The sequence below is a fragment of the Lynx rufus genome, unplaced genomic scaffold (assembly GCF_022079265.1).
Source record: "Lynx rufus isolate CCGP_SWC_20201006 ecotype Redwood Valley unplaced genomic scaffold, mLynRuf1.p SCAF_4, whole genome shotgun sequence".
Taxonomy (NCBI): Eukaryota; Metazoa; Chordata; class Mammalia; order Carnivora; family Felidae; genus Lynx; species Lynx rufus.
In genome coordinates, this window is record NW_025814856.1 from 44,961,703 (window position 1) to 44,984,396 (window position 22,694).

The window sequence follows — 22,694 nt, forward strand, 5'->3', positions numbered from 1 at the left end:
AGGAGTTAACTCTTTTCTATTGCTAAGTGATACTTCTTTTTATGGATGTACCACAGTTTACTTATCCATTTATCTGTTGGAGGAACTATGGCTTATTTCCAAGTTTGGATGATGATCAGTAAGGCTACTAGAACCATTCACACATATTTTTTTAGTGTAAACGTATGTTTTCATTTGTCCCAGCTAAATATCAAGGAGTAGGATTGCTGGGTTGTATATTGAGTAGGTATAACTTTATCAGAAACTGCCAAACTGTTTTCCAAAGTGGTTGTAGCAGTTTGTATTCTCATCGATGGTGTATAAGGTCCCATCAATCCACATGTCACCAGCACTTGATATTATCAGGTTTTTGATTAAAATATTCTAATAGGTATGCAGTGACATGTCACTGTGGTTTCAATTTGCATTTCCATAATAACTGATGAAGTTGACTATCTTTACATGGTTGACAACTTTATAGTTTCTTCTATTACAGTTATTCCTACGTTATAATCTATATCTCTATAATTTTAGAGATACTATTAAAATTAGAATTTATTTATAACTATTTGCTGCTACTGAATAAAAATACATGTGTCTTCAATTATTAAATGTGAATCCTAAGACCTTGCTAAATTCATTAACTCTAATAGTTATGTTGATTCCCATATAAACCATTATGTCATTTGAAAACAGTGATGCTTCTTTCCTGATTACTATATCTTTTACGCCTTTTTCATGCCTTATGTTAATGGTTATGAACTATGGTAAAATGTTGAAAAGAAGTCATTAACTGGGCATCTTTTTCTTGTCATCAAGGGAAAAGTAGTCAGATTTTACCATTAAGGATGATAGTTGTGGGACACTCGGGTGGCTCGGTTTATTAAGCGTGTGACTTTAGCTCAGGTCATGATCTCAGTCCTGAGTTCGAGCCGCATATCTGGTTGCTGTCAGCACAGAGTCCACTTTGGATCCTCTTTCCCCCTCTCTCTGACCCTACCTGCTTGCACTCTCAAAAATAAGCGAACAGTAAGTATGATAGTAGCTATACATTTTTCATAGATGCCCTTTACCAGATCAAGGATGTCTTCTAATTTCAGTTTTCTGAGAATAATCCTCATTAATAAGTGTGGAATTTAAGTGCTTTTTCAGCATCTATTGGGATGATCATATAATTTTCTTTTTTGGTCTTTTAATATGGTAAATAACAATGATTGGGTTTCAAATGTTAAATCCACCTTGCATTCCTGGCATAAACCAAACTTGATCAAAATCCAATTTGCTTGATTCAGTTTTCTAATATTTCATTAAATATATGTGTTTCTAGATTCATGTGGCTATTGATGTGTAAGTTTTTTTTTTTTTGGTAATATCTATTTTAGGTTTGTTATCAGTGTCATGCTGGCCCCAAATAAGAGGAAAAGTGTCTCCCCCTCTATTTTCTGAACAAAAATTGTGCAACATTGGTGTTATTTCTTCTTTAAGTGGTTGATAAATCTGACCACTAAAACCATCTGGGCCTGGAATTATCTTTGTGGGAAGTTTGTTGAACAAACTTCAATTTCTTTCAAAGTAAAGGACTATTTAGATGTTAAATTTCATCCTGTTTCACTTTTGATGCATGCTTAAAAGAATTTGTCCATTTCATCCAGTGTCAAATGTGTTGACATAAAATTGTCCATAATCTCTTCTATTATCCTGTTAATGTCTACATTTCTATAGCGATATGCTCTTTCACACTGAATTCTCTGTATTTTTTTCTTCAGCCTAGTTAGGATATATGAATATATATATTTATTGCCATGTTAAGGAGCATAAATCAATGCTTTGCCTTTGAATGGCAACTTGGAAAACTGGTTCTGTGCTTCTCAAAATGGGATAGTTAACACCCCTGAAGAGGTCTGATCATTGGAAACCACAGAAATACCATGGCATATGAATTTTTCTACGGAAATTAAGTTAAAGTGATGTTAGAAAGACTATGCTTAAGTAAAATCTGCATCATGTTTCATTTTTAAATATAATTGGGAAATTTCTTGGAAATGTCCTTTTTTAAGGATTTGGGACTTAAACTCCCACTCCTTTGCCGCTTTATTTACTCTTCTCAGCCCTGGAAAAAAAGAGAAAATCCAAGAGAGAACCCAAGAGAGAATCCAATCCAAGTTCTTCACTTTGCACCTGCAACAGCTTTCTGACTTCACATAAACCAGGTGGGAAATTAAAACATGACCAGCCATTTCATTTGACCAGAGGGCTTACATTTAGAACAAGTGTGTCTCGAACCCTGTGCTTAGGTCCTGATGAAATGTCTCAGGCAGGAATAGTAATACTAACTGAGCATTTCCTCCTTGCTCGAGAGTAACATGACATGTAAGCCCGGCAACCTAAAACAGGTTTTAATGACAGTCTCATTTTACAAAAGAAGACAGTGACACTTGTCCAAGGACACACAGGCATGCAATGCAGATGGGCGTCTGACCACCTCAGGGAAAGAGAAAGGTGTGGGGAGATGGGATTAAAGTTAAGTAACAGACCCTCGCCCCTCAACCAGCAGCACGTCCCGGGTGAGGGCGGCCTTCCGGGGCGCAGGAAAACTGCGCGCTTCCACAGGCGGTGCCTTAAGGAGGCCGGAGGGGCAGAGAGAGAGCCCGCTGGGCCCCGCCCACACCCTGCTGCGATTCCCCATTCGCCGCCGACAGACGCACGGCGTAGACGTCACGGCGCACGCCGTCCGGAAGTGCGTGAGCTGCGATGACGACGAAGGCTGCGGCGGGGCTGGTAAGGGGGCGCGTGGGGGGCGTGCGGCAGGCGTGCGGACGCGCGCCCCAGGGAGGGCTGCTGGGCGACTGCGCGGCCGACTTTCCCCCACGCAGAGTCACCTGGGGCGACCCTGAGGTGGTGAGAGGGCTCCTCTACACCGCGGAACGGAGCCTAACGTGGAGGTCGTGCGGCCGTGTCCCTGCCACGTTCCAGTGACTACAGGCTGATTCACCGGGCTTCCCCGGGAACTTTCCCTTCCTCGAGGCCGGGCCCCGGAGGGTCTCACTAAGCTTTTTCGGTCCGGCACCTGGTGTGGGACACGGCACATACCACTTCAGGGCCAGGGTCCTTAGCGGGTTTTTCTCATTTGAGGCGGAGTTGGAAGGAGACTGTTTTTCTTGCCCACGTGGTGTGGATGAGCGGAACTCGCTCCACCTCCTGGTGGGCAACGCCGCGTTTTGAAAGCTGCTTCCCAAGGAAAGGAATGGTTCTCCAGTGGTTTCTTTCGGGGTCAGTTGGAATCCTGTTGGTCCCTTAAAGAGGCCCACTTTACATGGAAAACAGGGTGTGGGTGGGACTCAGGAGCTGGCATAATGGGAAGGAATGGTGAATGAGGAAAAAGTGGGAAGCAAAGACAAGTCTTGGGGAAACCTGTTTTCTAGTGTCTAGGAAATATCCCTGGGTCATAAATCTCAGGGGCAGGTGGGGAAGTACAGTGATAAACATCAGTGATTGTCCCATGTTTTGGAGGAGGCCAAGTGTTCCTGCAAGTGTTTGAGTTACACTTTCTGCAGCCATCTGCCCTTAGCAGACCGCTCCCCTCAAGCCTTAACCGAAACCCACCTCTCCAGAGGGTATTGTAGCAGTAAAATGTGAGGACGCGAGTATAGCAGTAAGTGCTTCAGGAGTACAAAAGTGGACAGCTACAAGCATAGATCTAGTATAGGTGTCTGCCTCTCATATTGTCACTTTTTTCAGTTTTTTCATCTGAACAGGAGATGAGAGTCTCTCAGTTAAATAAAATTGCAGTAGATCCCTTTGTTTCCCTTGGCTTGTAGATTTCATTATTGTGCATGCATGTTTCTCTCCTAGATGTATAGTTGGTGACTTTGTCCCCAGATGCTGAGGTGCCTGAATCCCTGGCGCAGGCCACTACTGAGCTGTAGTTGGAGTAGGCTGTGCCTTTTCAAGCAGTGTCTGTTTACAATGAAGTTGCAGTCTCCAGAATTCCAGTCACTGTTCACAGCAGGATTGAAGAGTCTGACAGGTGAGAGATTAGGATGCTTTCTTGCTTTGGAAGCCTGTGTAAATGGAGAAGCATAGGGTTAAAGTTTTTTAGCCAACACTCGAGGGTTTTGTTTTGTTTTGTTTTTGTTTTGCTGTTGACCTAACGAAAAAAAAGTTTACCGTGGGTAATCCAAAAGTAGCCAAAATGTAAGAGTCCAGCAGTGACTTCATTTACAAAGCACTGCTTTTCTGTATATTGTGCTAAGTACTTCACATACATTACAAGATTCGGCTTACTAGCTTTACGTGTAGATATATTTTGTTTTGTGGATGAGGAAACAGTCTTAGGAATGTGCCAACATTTTTATAATAACCGGGGAGCTGAATTTTGAACTTGTGCAGTCTTGTTTTCAGAACCCAACTTGTAACCACCAAGCTGCATTTCCTGCCTAGGCAGAGGAGGCAGAAGGAAATAGGAGTCCCCTCTGTGCATGTGCAAAACTTACCTGGAAGGAGCACGGGAAATGACTTTAGCTAAGTGCTTGATTACAGCAGCTTCCATTGCTTGTCACAGTTTTCTCATTCCTTACCTTGGAATATCAGCCCAGCTGTTGCCGAAGCAGCCACACTGATGTATTTCAAAACCTGTGGTATTTTAGTGGCCCATAAGAAATTCACAAAGGTAGATGTATGTAGGAGCATGACTTATACAGTGGTTTGCAACCCTAGCTGTCTATTAGATTCACTTGGGAAGCTTTTAAGATCTACAAATGCTGGGATCCCACCCTGACCCACTAAACTGGAATCTCTGGGGAGGATGGGCATCTATAAATTTTTATAAGAGCTCCACTCTATTAATCTGATGCACAAAAGGTGGAGGAACCATAGCATTATATTCATTCCTTGTATCAGTTTATTCCCAAAGCTACTTTCTTATTCTTGAAATTAGATGATTTAAAAAAAATTTTTTTTAACGTTTATTTATTCTTGAGAGAGAGAGAGACAGAGTATGAATGGGGGAGAAGCAGAGAGAGAGGAAGACACAGAATCCGAAGGAGGCTCCAGGCTCTGAGCTGTCAGCAGAGAGCCCATCGTGGGGCTCGAACCCATGAACCGTGAGATGATTAGAGCTGAAGTCGGATGCTTAATCAACTGAGCCACCCAGGCACCCCCCCCTTTTTTCTTTTAATATATTTTTTTTAACGTTTATTTAGTTTTGAGAGACAGTGACAGACCATGAATGGGGGAGAGGCAGAGAGAGAGGGAGACACAGAATCTGAAGCAGGCTCCAGGCTCCCAGCTGTCAGCACAGAGCCTGCCACATAGATGATTTTTTAGATACCTCAGAGGTCAGTGGTCCAGAGCTTGTTGATTCATATAGATTCTTCACGTGGTCTTGAAGTCGAGGGCCTAAAGCTGATACTTGCCTGTGAGTTTTAATTACAGTGAAAAATGCTAGAAACTCCCAGTGCAATAGAAGTATCAGTCACAACGTGTGATGTAGTTTTCTAGTAACCACATTAAAGGTAAAAAGAAATGGGTGAAATTAATAAATTATGTAATAAATAAATTAATAATAAAATGAAAATTATTTTAGTATATCATTTTATCAACTTAAGATACCATAATTTTAATATAAAATATGTGTAAAAATTAAGGAGACATTTCACATCCTTCTTGTAACAAGTCTTTGAAATCTGGTGGTTAGCACATACTAACCATCTTAATTCACCACATTTCAAGTGCTCAGTTCAGTAACCACATGTGCCTGCTATTTGAGCAACACGAGTTTAGAAGCTCCAAATCTGAGTTGAATTCAAGCTTGTTCTTTCTTTATATGCCTTTCCCAGCTCCTAATCTTCCCATCTTCAATTGCAAGAGGCCTCTTGGAAGAAAGGTGCCAAATGCTTGGATGTAGGTAATTAACTGTTGGTGGCCTGTTTCAGGTCCTTCTGCATTTTTCTTTTGGAAACAAGACTCTGGATATTGATTGCTATAAGTTCTTGAACGTCTTTTATTTTAACAATTTCATTTGGCTTACTGACTGTCACCTCAAGAGTTGAATTGTCTCCACTTTAAGAGGTGAAATCCTAAGGATTTAGAAACTAAATAGGGTGGAAAGATACAGGTAGTTTATCCACAGGGTCTTGTCCTTAAAAGACTGGCAAATGGGAGCATAGACATTTTTTAGACTTGACATTTTAGGCTATAGTGGAAGTAGCAAGAATGGAATCTTTTGGTGCAAAGCTCAGTCAGTTAGAAAATCAAATAATTGGTTTTGTTTTTTGCTACTTTCTAAAGACCTGGGTGTCCTGGTAAATAAAATAAGATGTTCTCCATGAAAACAACACTCAAAAACACACACACTAATGATGGCTATTGTGTGGTGATACCGTGCAGTTAAATACCATATCAGTTCTCAGATCTTAATAGCTTCTTTGCCACATGTGAAATTAGTTTCCAGTATGTAAGAATTTGGGAAACTAGGATAGTAGATTTTCTGTACCCTATATAGGATTTTGTTATTTGTCAGTTTATGTCATGTAATTTGTTTTTCCTCTTGCTTGAGGACAACACTGTAGAGGTATATTAGGGCCATATAAGATTTTTTTCTTCATTCTGTACATGAGAATGAAGTTCCAAACATAGTGGTTTTTGCCTACATTACGTGGTAGGTGGACAAGCCAGAGCTTCTGTGGCCACTTGGCTATAGTCCATAAGCAATGCTGGGGATGAGTACTCAGCAGTTAGCTTTTAACTGCGTAGGTATGTGATGCCATAAAACCATCAAAGTAACATTTGGGACAGTAGGAACACCCGATCACTCTTGAAGTTTGGGAGCTTCTGTATATTGGTGGTATGTGGTCATGCCATGGGATGGTCTTACACTTTGACTCACTTTCTGTACCCCCAGCCTCCAAAACTCAAAATTCAAAACATAAAGCACAGAAGTTAAAACTTTGAAAGTTAACATAAAATTAAAATACAGACACATAGAAGTTTTCTGACACATGATGTCCCATGGTCTTTTGTATTGCTAGCTATAATTAAAAATCGTTTATTATCAGATGTGGCAGTTGAAGCAAATTAATAGCTTTGGAATGATGAAATTATGCATTTCTTGAGTCTTAGGCTTAAATTTACAATTAAATTCAGTTGCATTAGGTATTTCACTGAGTATGTAGTTTATAAAATTTGTTGGAATGTGGATTTCTGTAAGATTGAATACAACAGTAATTGAGGGAAAAAGGAGTGTCTAAGCCTGATAATCCCTACTCCTAGGTCCGTATAAAATCATTGGTTTCTTACAGTTTTTATGACTGTTCCACACAAGCATATACATATGCCTTTATATGCCTTTCTCAATTGTATCATAATGTTAGAATTGTGAGTTTTTTGGAGATACTTATCTATTTCCATATGGCTAATCAAAATGATGACTAGATTATTTTCCATTCTGGATCTCTTTCTATAATGCAGTTAATTTATTAGGTGACTTTGAACTTAAAATTTTATTTTAGTGAGCCAGCATGAAAATCTTATAACAGAGGTTATCTTGTATTCAGGCTTGACCTTCTTCATCCTGTTAAAGTAGGTTCAAATGAAAGTAAAACTTGCTCATTTTTTGGATTTCAAAATGGTTTCTTACTGTGTTAATTTGAAGGAAGAAACCTGTAAACAATACACATTTCAACGAGGCCACTCTAGTTTTTTTTGTTTTTTTTTTAATTTTTTTGAATCTAGGATATCACAATTAAGTTCTCTGGTGAGCCATGTTGGTGTAAAGATGAGTAGAATAGGTTTTCTACCCTGAGAATGAACAGGAAATTTTAGTATAATTAGTACACATAAAACTAGGTTACTGTGATAGCTTAGAAGAAATTCAGTCAACTCTGCCATCAGGAGAGGCTTTCTAAACTGAATCAAAAAAGATGAGTAAGGATAAGGATGAGATAGATCAGTGTTTTTTCCCACTCTGGGTGGTGCCCATTAGTGAACCATAAAATCGATTTAGTGGTCATGACCAGCATTAAAACACAGGGAAAGAGGATACAGTAGATGAGATTGTGTGGTATGTATTTTGTGAAACTTCATTTTAAGTACAAGTGACTGCCATGCAAAATGCCTTTCTTGGTGTGGGTTGCACACCAAGACATTTCATGGCCAGCTGCTCAGCTAGATCAGTAAGTGGGGAAGGTGTTTGGGTGAAGTGACCCGTACGAGCAGTTAGATGGAAACTACCAGGAGAGTTTGGTGAATGTAAAGTGTGATGCAGAGATTAGTGAGAGATGAGACCGAAATGGGTCAGGAGGCCCTTGTGTAATGTATTGACGAAATATGGATCTTGCGCTGGGAGTAGTCAGACGAACAGTGGCATAGCTTAATCACGTTGATAATTTAGAGCCCTATGTCTGGACTGTGGAAGCTGGATTTAAGGGGACTGGTGTAGCCCTCTTGTTCAGGAAGGAGATAAAGAGACTGTGAACTAGGGAGAAATGAGGGTAGTGTCCAGAAATAGTTTGGCAGTCTTTCACTTTTTGGGTCCTGGACCTCTATAAATCTCATGAAAACTGGAGTAACATAGTTAGGGGCCATGAACCCCATATTAAAGGAACCCTTAATAGCGACAGATAATGGGACTTGATAAATATGGAGTGAAAGAAGAACACATACTCCTGGGAAGGACTTAGCTCTGGGAGAGCTTTTAAGGTAAGGCCAGGAGGCAGAGGGTGGGAGCATTTGTTGCTTTGTAGCAGACTGTTTTAGATAGTCTGCAGAGAGTGGGGCTGGAAGGTTTAGGAAAAATAGGTAGAGGAAGAGGAGGAGCAAGAGCAGATGAGGGGTAGGGATGGAGGTTAACGTATCGGGTTGTGATTAGGGATGCCACAACTCTGATGGATTTCCCTCAGTGCTAAATAGGTGAGAGTGCCCACCAGCCAGAGACCACAAGGAACACACCAGGTGCGTTGTTACTGCAGTGAGGGAGAACACCAACCAAGGAGAACCTTGGAGTATCTCAGCAAAAGGTTTTTAGAAATAACTTCTTGTAGGATTTGTGCTTGTATTGTGTTTTGGGGCGGGTGTTAAGAAGTGGGGCTTTGCTGTGGGTTAGGTGGTATCAGGCAGCAAGGATAAATCTGATGCGTGTCTTAATTCTTACCTAGGAGACGAGAACCCAGCACTCTGCTCTGTTAACCGATGGGTAAATAAGGAGCAGTCCCATGTATTAATTGTCATAAGGTGGTGCCTCTGACAGTGTTTGTGTCTCTTCTGTGTTCAGACATGATTACTAGTTGTCTTGTCTTAACTGATTCATCATGGTCACCGAGTGGACTTGTCTGACGTGGATGTTCTCTGAGATGATGTTCAGCAGGAGAGCTCTGGGGCCCAGCTGTGGGTGCCAGGCCAGCTCGTGTCAAAACCAAGGCTTAGGGGGTCATATATGGCATTTCCTGGATGTCATTCTTACTGGGTACCATATGATGTCCTTTAGTCATTATGTAATTATAGTAGACTTTGTCTTGTCCACTCTGGGTTTCCTCTACTGAGGCCCTTACAGTAGTTTCAGTGTTCATATGGCTTTTCTAGAACACACATAGGAGCAGATATAACATCATGTGCACTTTTTTTCTTGGCGGATTCTTCGTTGTAACATTATCATACCTGGTGTGGTAGACTAATGTTGTTTGACAGTTCCATAGTTTTATGCATGAACATACAGTTTCAGCATCAGTACCCGAAGAGAAATAGGTGTAAGAACACCTCACAATTCTGAAATAGAAAAAGCAGTTATTCACTTTACTTTTTGGTTGTAATTCAAATCTGTATCGGTGACATTGGGGGTATTGTGGAATTTGGAATTATCTTCCAAATCTGCCAAGAAAATTTCTGCAAGTTCCCTGTTCTCACAGTTGTGACAGGCATTCTACTATAGGTAAGTCACTTCATTTCTGTGGGCCTTGTTCTCCTAATTTTTATCTGAAAAGGTTCAGTTAAATAATCTCTGCTGTTCCTAATAGATGGGAAAAACTTTGTACTTATGTAATTCTTAAATACATTGAAGTAAAAAATACTCTTTCTTCTCTCAGATTTATTTGTGAAAGAAAATCATGAATTAAGAATAGCAGGAGGAGCAGTGAGGGATTTATTAAGTGGAGTAAAGCCTCAAGATGTGGATTTTGCTACCACTGCTACCCCTGCTCAGATGAAGGAGATGTTTCAGTCTGCTGGTATTCGCATGATAAACAACAAAGGGGAAAAGCATGGGACAATTACTGCCAGGGTGAGTGAAAGGTTTGACGGCAATTGCATTGCCTCTCCTTTAATTTTTAGAATTTTTATATGTTTTTTTCTAGGTTTTAAAAAAAATCAAGTAACAAAAAACTAAAAAAATATGTCAGTCTTGGGGTGCCTGGGCGGCTCAGTGGGTTAAGCGTCTGGCATCCTACTCTTGGTTTCGGCTCAGGTCATGATCTCGCAATTTGTGGGTTCGAGCCCCACGTCGGGCTCTGTGTTGACGGTGCAGAGCCTGCTTGGGATTTCTCTTTCCCTCTCTCTGCCTCTGCCCTGCTCTCTGTCTTTCTCTCTGTCTAGATAAATACACATTAAAAAAAAAAAAAAAGTCATTTTCTATCTCCCTCTTAAACCCTGCATCCTCCTTTGCTGTAGCCTCCTCTGCTGTAGCTAGTTGTTATGGTACTTACCTGTTAGCCCCACGGTTCTAAAAAAGACCTTTCTATGCTGCAGTGTTTGTCTTTGTTTAAATTTCCCGGGTGTAAGATGTTGTCTGCTGATGTCTGCACAGGAGAGCAGCTCAGCTTTCTTAGCAGCAGCCACAGGCACTTCTCCCTTGTCTTCTCAGTGTACATGTACCATCATTTTTGGTTGAATTCATATTCAGTGTTTACATTTATAACTATGGTTTACTGCTGGATTGTAAAGTGTATTGTGACTACCTTTCTTGGGTGATTTTGGTTTCCCTGCAGTTAATAACATTTTTCTTTTACGTAGCTTTCTGTGTGCCACTGATTCATTTCTCTACTCTGTAAAATTCTTAGTAGAGTAAACCAGAGTAAACCCATCAAGTTTCAGTTCCTTGTTTTGAGCCACCTCACCTGGTGCATTCTCTTCTCTCATATCTGTATGTTCTGGGTGGGCTCCTCATTCCTCATCTCGAGATTTCCCTGCACCAGATTCTGGGAATTTCCCGGCCTCTTCCTTACTAGACTGCCTTGGTCCTGAGTCCTGTGTGATATTCTTTCTTGGTTTTGCTCTCATTAAAAAAAAAAAAAATTAATGTTTATTTATGAGAGAGAGAGAGAGAGAGAGAAAGAAAGCAGGGGAGGGGCAGAGAGAGAGGGAGACACAGAATCCCAAGCAGGCTCCAGGCTCTGAGCTGTCAGCACAGAGCCTGATGTGGGGCTCAGACTCACTAACCTTGAGATCAAGACCTCAGCTGAAGTCGGACGCTTACCCGACTGAACCACCCAGGTGCTCTGATTTTTTGCTCTCATTTTAATAGTTTGAAACCTGGAAAGCCTTACATGTCTGAAAATATTTTTATTTTACCTTCACACTGGTCTGATAGTTTTACTGGTTGTAGAATTTGAGGCTGGCAGTCATTTTACTCAGAACTGTAAAGACTGTTTTCCACCTGCCTGTGTTGCCACTGGGAAGTCTGAGCTCATTCACATTTCTCTTCTGTTTGAGACCAGATTTTTTGCCTGCCCTGAAGCCTTTCTGATCTTTTTATCAGGTGTTTGTAGTTCCAAGATGCCGTGCTTGGTTTGTATGTGTTTTTTCATTCATTGTGTGGGGACACTTAGTGGGCCTTCTTGTATTCCTCTCCTCATTTCATCCCTTTTGTTCGGTATCTTCAGCTTTGGAAACTCCTGTGATGTTGGATATTGGATCACGGGGTCTGAGCTTCTATCTTTACCTTTGTCTCCTAATTTATATTCTCCTATCTTTGTCTTTCCATGAGATTGCCTTAGCTTGATCATCCAGGTTTTTTGTTTTTTTACATTTATTTATTTTTGAGAGACAGAGGCAGAGTACAAGTGGGGGAGGGGCAGAGAGAGAGAAGGAGACACAGAATCTGAAGCAGGCTCCAGACTCCCAGCTGTCAGCACAGAGCCCGATGCAGGGCTTTAACTCACAAACCATGAGATCATGACCTGAGCTGAAGTCGGACGCTTAACCAACTGAGTCACCCAGGCACCCCAAGAGGTCTTTCTTCTTTTGAAAACTTCCTTTTCTTGTTTCAGATGCAGTATCTTATTTCCTTTAGGATACCAGTTAATAGTTACTTGGATAATGTCTCTCTTTCCTCTGAGCTTTTTCTGTCTTTCCTGTTGGCTTTAACTGTGGGTTTGGTTCTTTCCTTACGTTTGTGTGATCCTCTGGTGTTTGTAAAGTGACTTCAGAGATTTACTGTAGTTTTGTGTGGGAAACATCAGCCAGTTGTGGGACCATCACTGTCCATTTGAGTAGGCCTATTCCTTATTCCAGAATAAATCTGGTTATTAGCATTTTGAAAAACCAAGTGGGGAAAGGGAATAAAGGTCATGTTGATTTTCTTTTTTTTTTCCCCCCACTTAATCTTGTTTTCATTGGGGTGCTTCACTCCCACTGTATCTGGTGTCCCAAGGTGTAACCATTTTTAGGTTAGCCTTTCTAATGAGGTAATCTCTGGTTCTTTGCCTGGGTAAGGTAGGCATTCCAGGGGTCTATTTCTTACAGTGATTTTCACACAGTCTTCATATTTCTTTTTAAAAAAAAATTTTTAATGTTTATTTATTTTTGAGAGAGAGAGCTCAAGTGGGGTATGTAGAGAGGTAGACAGAATCTGAAGCAGGCTCCAGACTCTGAGCTGTCAGCACACAGCCTGACGTGGGGCTCAAACCCATGAACTGCGAGATCATGACCTGAGCCGAAGTTGGACACTTAACCGGCTGAGCCACCCAGGCGCCTCAGTCTTCATATTTCAAACCTTTTACTTACCACTTGCCTTGAGAGAAAACGTGTGCCTTAAATTCTTGAGTTCTAGAGCTAACTTGTTTCTAGAAAATAAATGAGATTGAGAGGAATTCCAGAACAGACTTCCAATGATCCGTAGTGGTTTTCAGCTCCTAATGAAGAGATTCCAAATTCCTGCATGGCATATAAAACCCTTTGTTGTCTACCCCTCAGTGCTAACATGCTGTTTGTCAGCTGTACTTTTTTGCGCAGATAATATCCCTCTTTCTCTCCACTGTGCCTTTGGTCATCTTTTCTCTTGATTTGAAATGTTATTCTTACGTGTGCATGTGCAGATCCTACTTAGTTTTCAGGGCTCAGCTCACATGTCAGTCGTTCTTGAAGCTACTCAGCTTTTCCCAGCTGAGGTAATCTTTCTTCCCATGACATATGTAGCACTTTATTTCGACTTCATTGATTACCAGTAAGTGAGTTGCAGGATGTGTTAAGGGTTTGTGTTTTTTCCTCTTTCAATCCTTTGCTCAGTGGTATATATGTTGTAAATTGATAATCAGCTCTTTGCAAACCAGAGTTATTATAAAATATTTCAAAGTAGCCTGAATTGAAGTTGGAAGAACTAGAATATACTGTTTTAAAGGCCTCCTCACTCCTCTGCCACAACATTTGTTAGAGTTGTCTTTTTTTAAACATCAGACTCCCTTTTTTTTTTTTTTTTTTAAAGTTTATGTACTTATTTTTGAGAAGGGGGAGGGCAGAGAAAGAGAATCCCAAGCAGGCTCTCTGCTGTCAGTACAGAGCTTAAATTCGGGGCTTGATTTCACAAACCGTGAGATCATGACCTGAACCGAAATCAAGAGCTGGACGCTTATCTGACTGAGGCACCCAGGTGTCCCAAACTCATCTTTTCAAATTAAGATGCATTTATTTTTTAAAAATATTCTTTGGCTCTGTCTTTGAATATTGTGGTTGTCTTTCTATTTCAAGATACATGTGCAGTAGGTGACTTTGAAAAGAAAGATGTATGTGTCAGAACTCATTTTTTTCAGTTCTTCCAGTGTTTTAAAAACTAAAAAAAATTTCGTTACAGCTTCATGAAGAAAATTTTGAAATTACTACACTGCGGATTGATGTTGTCACTGATGGAAGACACGCTGAGGTAGAATTCACAACTGATTGGCAGAAAGATGCTGAACGCAGAGATCTCACTATAAATTCTATGTTTTTAGGTAATATCTGGAGATCATGTTTGAATCCATTCTGTCTGAAAGCTGCCTTTTAAAGTGAATCTGCATTCTGGAAATGTCCTCCAACCTGGGAAGTTGCATTAGTTTCATCTAAGAAACAGTGTAGCATATGGGTTAAAAGATTATTCTGGAGCCAGAAGTCCCAGGTTCAAATTCTGACTCCATGACTCACTAGCTATAAAAGGAGGATGTTAATATTAGCTTCCTTTGTAAGGCTGTTGTGAGGATTAAAGAAGTTGTTTTAAGTCCTTAGAACAGTGACTGGCACATGTACACATTCAGTGTTAACTTACTAATTGCATCTAAAAATGGCTAACATTTCAGGTAAGAAAAATGCATGTCCCCCATGTCACTCTCCACTGCACATCTTTCGTGGGTTCCCACCCTAGCTCTTCTTCTGGTGCCTGGGTGCAGACTGATAAATGACTTCAGCAGCCTCTCTGTTGCTGTGCCTCGGCACAACATCAGATTCTTTCATGGCATTGCATTTTAGGAATCATCTTGAATCAGAGTTTCATGCAAGAGAAAACCTGTTTATCATCTCAGCTTGATTTTTGTGTGAATGAAACCAGTGAGACTCATAGTAGGTGAATTAAGTTAGTGCTTAATTGAAGCATTATTTTTTGTACTTTAAGTTTTAGGCAAGCCCTTTATGTTTAACACTTTGGATTAGAAAAGAGAGATGAAGCATCCACTTTTCATAACCTGGTTGTGGCAGCAGTAATAGTGAAACGATGAAGTATAGGTTTCCTCGCTATCCAAAAGTATTCTGTGTCACCTTTCTTAAGTTGAAATGGTGTAAGGTGAGGAAGCAATTACTATTTCATCAAAATGAAAATCCTTTTCCAGATTTCTTTCAGGTAGTGAAAATAGCTTTTAGAGTAGGTCTTTTGTAAAGGCAGCGTGGCCTAAAGTGAACTTTCAGATAGTGGAGAAAACCTGTAATAGTATTTGCTTCATGGGATGGAGAAGGGGGTTGTAGGTGGGATCTCCTGCTAATTACATTAAAGATGATGTCTTTAGAGCACCTGCTGGATTCTGAGTCACTTGATACACTTTATCTCATTTAACTGTCAGGAAAACTTCACTGAGGATAAAATCCATTTTATGAGGAAACAGACTGAGATGTTAAGTAACTTAGCTCAGGTCACAGACTACCATGATTGGACCTTGGGTTTCCACAGCCTACATGATTTATCAGCCCAGTTGGTGGCATGTTGTCCCTCCGTTATGTGATCACACTCCCGGTGTTCATTTCTTCTTCTTTCTTAAGATTTTTTAACATTTATTTATTTTTGAGAGAATATGAGTGGGGGAGGGGCAGAGAGAGATGGAGACAGAATCTGAAGCAGGCTCCAGGCTCTGAGCTGTCAGCACAGGGCCTGACTAGGGGCTCGAACCCATGGACTCCCAAGATCATGACCTGGGCTGAGGTCGGACACTTAACCAACTGAGCCACCCAGGCCCCCCTCCCCCCCCTTTCTTTTTACCTCATTCTGACTTAGGGTAAACTGCTGCAACTAGTGCAATGTACAAAATCTGTAACTAGCTTCTCCTAAGCATACCTAACTAAAAGAGAGAGGTTAATAATTCTTTTTCAGTATACTGTTTTATAAAAGTAAAAGCTGTTCTTACTGGTACTACTGTTTCTTTTTTCTTTTCTTTCTTTTTTTTTTTTTTAAAGTTTGTTTTTAGGGGCGCCTGGGTGGCGCAGTCAGTTAAGCGTCCGACTTCAGCCAGGTCACAATCTCGCGGTCCGTGAGTTCGAGCCCCGCGTCGGGCTCTGGGCTGATGGCTCAGAGCCTGGAGCCTGTTTCCGATTCTGTGTCTCCCTCTCTCTCTCTACCCCTCCCCCGTTCATGCTCTGTCTCTCTCTGTCCCAAAAATAAATAAACGTTGAAAAAAAAAATTTTTTTAAAAGTTTGTTTTGAGAGACAGTGAGGAGAATCCCAGGCAGGCTCCATCCACATAGTCAGTGCAGAGCCTGACACGGGGCTTAAACTCATAAGCTGTGAGAGCATAACTTGAGCCGACACCAAGAGTCAGACACCTAAGCAACGGAGCTACCCAGGTGCCCTGTACTACTGTTTTCTACCATTTGCTGAGCCCTTGTAATGTGCCGGGCATGGTTCTGAGCACATCACAGCAATTGAATCTTCCCAGCATCCCTATGGAGCAGATACTGCTATTTAACCTATAGTAATTTTCTTAAAGTCATGCAGCTGGTAAACTGTAGAATTAGGATTCCAACTAAGTGTCCTGGCTCTGGAGGTCACGTTCTTGACCATTACGTTATTCTTAGCAACTCTGCTTTATTTCTTAACTTTTATGCATTATATTTTGAAAGTGATATTCAGAGCAAAAAACAAAGTGCACACCTATCAGTGTGTATTGTCACTAATTTTTACTTTTTCCTGTCCAGGTTTTTTTCAAGCCTTACTGGGTGAAGCATTCCTAGTTTTGCCATTTCTGGTTACTTTGTGTCTCACACTTTGCTCATTTTATCCTGTGTTTTGTTTTGTTTTTTGTTTTTGCCTCCAACCTTGATTTTTCCTTTAGTGAAAAGGACTTTAGTATTTCCATGCTCACCAGGGAGAGCTGTCTCTTCATTAAGAGAAATTACATTAAGAGACTGATAGACCTCATGTATTTGCTACTTTGTAAAGATATTTTTTTCCCATTTTCTGTTATTTCTTTGAATTTTGAGCCTTTCAAATTTCTATATATATCAAAATGCTATATAAATCAAAAGTTTGGGAAGTGTTATGCTTCAGCTTACCAGTATTGCATTTGGGATAATCAAAGAGCATTAAAGTTCAAACAGAAATAAATTGACAAGTAGTTGTTTTTCAGAGGTAGAGGCAGTGCCTTTATAAGGTAAAGCATCTCTCAGGATCACTGACCACCCCCCCACCACCATTTGGATGATTGAATGGTACCTCTCTTTGCTCTGTTTTTTTCAGTCCCTAGAGTGACCAGCTGTCTGTTTGCCCGGGACAGGAGATTTTTAATTTTTAAAACTAGCAAAAGTTTAAGGATAACTGAAAGGAACTGGGCACTCTACTACTTGAGGTTTTATATGCCTTATGTTAATTTTTTCTTTTTGTTTACATATGAAAGAACATATTATAGTGGGAATTTTTTTGGTTACATTTCTTTGAATGGGTATTAGGTTCACATGGTTCAGAATTCATGAAGCTTAAAAGGCTGCAGAGTTGTCTCCTGATCTGATTCACCATACCCTTGCTCACAGTGCAGTCAGACTTGGATTTTTGCCACGTGATAGAAATGTGAAAAAATGTTGCCTCAAAGATTTATGATTTTTTATGAGTAAGGTTGCAAAATCTTCATTTTTTAAGGTTTTTAAAAATATTTCCTTAGCTTATTTCTACCGATTTCTTCTATTTATATGTGGTATTTTTATTTATTTACAAAAGCTTTTTGTATATTATGGAAACTTGGTATTTGACTCTATTAACTTAGTATTTTTCTCAGTATGCTTTTCATTATGGTGGTTTTTGCCATGAAGGCACCTTTGATTTTTGTGTGGTTGAATTATTTCCTTAAGGCTCTGGTGTTGTGGGTGTGTGTATCTAATTTTAGTTTCTTGGTAAATCCCCATGCAGTGTAAAATCTGCATATTAACTTTGACTCCCCCGTCTTCATACTTAATTATTAATAGCCTATTGATAGGAAGCTTTACTGATAACAGAAACAATCAAAACAAATTTTGTATGGTCTATGTATCATACACTGCGTTCTTACAGTAAAGCAAGGTAGAGAAAAGTGTTAAGAAAATAAGAGAGAAATCATTTACAGTACTGTAAAAATCTACCTCTACGTGGACCCATGTAGTTCAAACCTGTGTCAAGGGTTAACTGTATATTTTTAAAGGTTTTCCCCATTCCAGGATCATAAATGTTTTTTCCTATGCTTTATGATTTTAGTTTTTCCATTTTTTTTTTTTTTTGCTTTTTATTTTTTCCCCCAGATTATTTTGGCTATTCTTGTTTATTCTCTCATATTTACTTGAAAATCAGCTTGTTTCGTGTCTCTACCCCAACTCATACTAGCGTATTTCTTATTTAGTTCATTCTTGGATATTATCTTTTTAGTTGGTGTTATAAATACAGCCTTTTATTCCATTATGTCTTCTATTTGATAGTGGATATGGATGAATGCTATTCATGTCTATTTTAACTTTGTAACTCTTCACTTAATTTTTACTGTTTATAATAGTTTTTAGCTGACTTTCTTGTTTTCTAGGTCTTACTTGTTAACAGTGATGATATCTCTCCCCTCTTCTTTAATGAATAGGTTTTGATGGTACCTTATTTGACTACTTCAGTGGTTTTGAAGATTTAAAAAATAAGAAAGTTAGATTTGTTGGACATGCTAAACAGAGGATACAAGAAGATTATCTTCGAATTTTAAGATATTTCCGGTAAGAATTTTTTTAAAATAATGGTAACAATTTTTAATACCCTGGAGCACAATTCCAATCATGTGAAACGCACAGGTGAGTGTACAAAATGATGACATCCCAAATGTCTGTCCCTGATAGATTTAGTAAAATGTGACTTACTGTGAGAGATTACTTAGATGCTTCATATTTTCTTTCCCAAAGATATTTACTGCATTCTTTGATGGTTTTATATAATTCAGCTTTAAATCATTTTTCTTGTGTCCAGTGTTCTTTTTATTTCCTGCACTCATCATTCATTTCACAGATAATTGAATGCTCACCACAGGCCAACCACTGTGGTGGGTGCTTTGAACACGGAGTAACCGGTCAAAGTCTTTGCCTTCACATGGGTTACAGTTTGAGGTGGTCATGGGAAATCCCTCAGATGAACTTAGTAAGCATGAAATGCATTTGCGTGGTTTTGTGGATAGAAATGATTTTTAAAGTCTGGGTTCTAACCTTTTTCACATTTTTTTTAATGTTTATTTTACTTTTTATATATTTAAATCTGGGTTAGTTAACATATAGTGTAATAAGGATTTCAGAAATAGAATTTAGTGATTCATCACTTACATGTAACACTCACTCCTCATCCCAGCAAGTGTCCTCCTTAATGCAACCTTGCCAATTTAGCCCACCCCCCCCATCCCTCCAGCAATCCTGTTTGTTCTGTATTTAAGCCTCTTATGGTTTGTCCCCCTCTCTGTTTTTGTATTATTTTTGCTTCCCTTCCCTTATGTTCATCTGTTTTGTGTCTTAAATTCCACATATGAGTGAAGTCATATGATACTTGTTTTTCTCTGACTTATTTTGCTTAGCATAATACACTCTAGTTCCATCCATGTTGTAAATGGCAAGACTTCATTCTTTTTGATCACCAAGTGATACTCCATTGTATATATAAACCACATCTTCTTTATCTATTCATCATTTGGACATTTGGGCTCTTTCCATACTTTGGCTATTGTTGATAGTGCTGCTATAAACACTGGGGTGCATGTGCCGCTTCAAACAGCACTCCTCTGTTCTTTGGATAAATACCTAGTAGTGGAATTGCTGGGTTGTAGGATAGTTCTATTTTTTTTTAAATTATTCTAAGTGGCTAGTTTATGTGTAGTACTATTTTTTACTGCTTAGGATCACATTTGGAGTATTCTGTAACAGAGCCTACATATTTTGTTAGTAAATGTTCTTTAAATTTCAGTATTTGCAGACTCTGTCTTTGCAAATAATAGAACACAGGCTGACATCCATAGTTACTGTCATTTAATGTACATTATAAATGAATTTTAAAGATGTGTTCATACAGGTATACTTGAAGGCTTCTATTTCTGAGATTACAAGAAATACACTCCTGTGTCTGCAACCAGATGTGTCCTATTTGAAACTCTTTATTAAAAGTATTGAGGGGTACTAGGGGCTCCTGGGTGTCTCAGTCAGTCGAGCGTCCGACTTTGGCTCAGGTCATGATCCCATGGTTCATGGGTTCGAGCATCTCATCGGGCTCTGTGCTGACAGCTGAGAGCCTGGAGCCTGCTTCAAATTCTGTGTCTCCCTCTCTCTCTGTCCCTCCCCCACTCACACACACTCTCTCTCGAAAAATAAGCATTAAAAAAAATTTTAAAAAAGTATTGATGGGCACAGACAGGCATACTTTGTACCCTGCTCTATTGATGGCATTCCGGTGTTGTTTGGGTGCCTTTCCAAGAATGCTATTTTATTCATCCAGTATATGTACCAGTTCCAGGAAGTACATTTGATAGCCATTCTAAGTGGCTCAGTGATTTGCAAATCAGACTGAGCAGAGGGTTTTACTTCTTGCTAATTACAGAACGTTATTTACATTTTATTGGATCTCAGTTTTGTTATCTGGGAACAAAGAGAAGGTAGAGAGAATTGACCAGATGATTTCTAAGGGCCCTAATTCTGTTGTCTTGTAGTAGATGTATGGAATAGTACCAGTAAAATGAAAAACTAGATTTTTGCTAGTGATATGCCAACTAGAGGTAACATGGTCTGAAAATTTTGTTTTGTAGGTTTTATGGGAGAATTGTAGACAAGCCTGGTGACCACGATCCTGAGACTTTGGAAGCAATTGCAGAAAATGCAAAAGGCTTGGCTGGAATATCAGGGGAGAGAATTTGGGTGGAACTGAAAAAAATTCTTATTGGTAACCATGTAAATCACTTGATTAACCTCATCTATGATCTTGATGTGGCTCCTTACATAGGTGAGAAGAAGTTATAAAATATTTGAGATTTTGACAATGAGATACCTGGTTTACAATTTCATAAGAATGTTTGACTAATTCCAAAAGGAGAAAGAGAGTATTTTAAAGTAGGATAAACTGAGATCACAGGTAGGAGGACACAGCTCAAAGACAGCACAGCACTGAAGTAGGACACAGTGGCCTCTGGTATCAGACCTGGGTTTGACTGATGCTTTGCCGCGTATCAACTTTGTGATTTGGGTTAGTTCTTTAATCATTAGTTGTTGAATCTAAAAAAGGGGTGTGAAAATAGTTGCATCTATCTAAAGGAAGGGCTGAGACATTCAATGAATTAATACATGTGAGGCACTTAAAGGGTAACATATATGGAAATTAATGTTACAATGTTCAGAAAGAACAGTGGTATATGCTACCGCATACTTAAGGAAACTTGGGTGTATTTCAAATAGTTATTGAATGGTGGGTGGGGGGTGGATGTTGAGTGACAGCAGCTCGGTGAGAAGTCAGTAGTAAGTGTCACTTGTGCGTCTGATACCACCGCCTCTGCCTCTGGAAATTAATGTTTTACGGCTCCTTACTGTAGGTCTTGGGGGGATTATAGGAAAGAATAGCAACAGTTTATCAGTGGTTTACCTGTAAGATGGGAGCATCACACTGAACCAGTGAGTTCTAGTGGCAGGACATTTAGTATACTATAGCCGTGATTGGTTGAGGAGATTAGTGTGTTTTATTAAATTTATCCACTGTAAAAAATAAAAATAGGTGAAAAATTGTTTTTGTCCCTACAGGCTTACCTACTAATGCAAGTTTAGAAGAATTTAACAAAGTCAGTAAAAATGTTGAAGGTTTTTCACCAAAGCCAATGACTGTCTTGGCCTCATTATTCAAAGTACAGGATGATGTCACAAAATTGGATTTGAGGTTGAAGATTTCAAAAGAAGAGAAAAACCTTGGTATATTTGTAGTTAAAAACAGAAAAGATTTGGTTAAAGCTGCAGATAGTTCAGAACCATTGAAACCCTATCAAGACTTCATTATAGATGTAAGTATATACAGGCTTGGTCAGAACTAATTTATTAATACTAAGACCCAGTGTGTTCTGTGGATTTCATTTAAGTGAAAAATTTCACATTGGTTATTTACCTTTTAGGATAAGATGATTAGTAAGCATTCTAATGTGTGGTGAAACTAAGTGTTTGATTTTGGTACTCAGTCTAGGGAATCTGATGCAACGACCCGTGTGTGTGAACTCCTGAAGTACCAAGGAGAGCATCGTCTTCTCGAGCAAATGCAGCAATGGTGCATTCCTCCATTTCCTGTGAGTGGCCATGACATCAGAAAAGTAGGCATTTCTTCGGGAAAAGAAATTGGGGCTCTGTTGCAGCAGTTACGAGAACAGTGGAAAAAAAGCGGTTACCAAATGGAGAAAGATGAACTCCTAAGTTACATAAAGAAGAGTGAAAATTGATGAGAGCTGATATTAAATAGCAGAAAATTTTTGGTAAAACTAGTTTGTTCGTTTTTTTTCCCTTCCCTCTTAGATTTAAGAGACTTGAATATATAGCAGAATAAAAGCCAGCGTAGAGGACCTCTTCAGATGAGTAAAGGTCTTATTTTGTGAGATCTAATTATATTTCAGGCAGTAAACTGAAGTCTACCTCCTCTTAATTTGATTTATATCACTGAACCCTGTGATTCTTTTGGAGTGGTTCCTACTGCAAATAGTACAGTTGTTTTCCCCTGTTGTAATCTGTCTAGGCTTTCTTTTTTTTTTTTTGGTGTAGCGTGTTACTGATTGATCTTAAAATGT

General features: G+C 39.5%; 1 protein-coding gene across 3 annotated transcripts; it reads left to right on the forward strand.

Annotated features, from left to right (window-relative positions):
• Positions 1-2,709: 2,709 nt before the first annotated feature.
• Positions 2,710-22,391, forward strand: TRNT1 (tRNA nucleotidyl transferase 1). 3 transcript variants are annotated; one of them, XM_047094742.1, is made up of 8 exons: positions 2,710-2,757; positions 3,832-4,006; positions 10,056-10,249; positions 14,033-14,171; positions 18,507-18,633; positions 20,691-20,884; positions 21,673-21,926; positions 22,098-22,391. In XM_047094742.1, exons 2-8 carry the CDS (start codon positions 3,859-3,861, stop codon positions 22,350-22,352), a joined length of 1,311 nt encoding a protein of 436 aa, XP_046950698.1. In that variant the 5' UTR covers positions 2,710-2,757; positions 3,832-3,858; the 3' UTR covers positions 22,353-22,391. The 3 variants fall into 3 exon arrangements, with proteins under 3 accessions (XP_046950698.1, XP_046950699.1, XP_046950700.1); XM_047094743.1 differs by lacking the exon at positions 2,710-2,757 and adding an exon at positions 2,869-3,249; XM_047094744.1 differs by lacking the exon at positions 2,710-2,757 and adding an exon at positions 5,817-5,880 and having other exon boundaries at positions 3,917-4,006.
• The last annotated feature ends 303 nt before the right edge of the window (positions 22,392-22,694 follow it).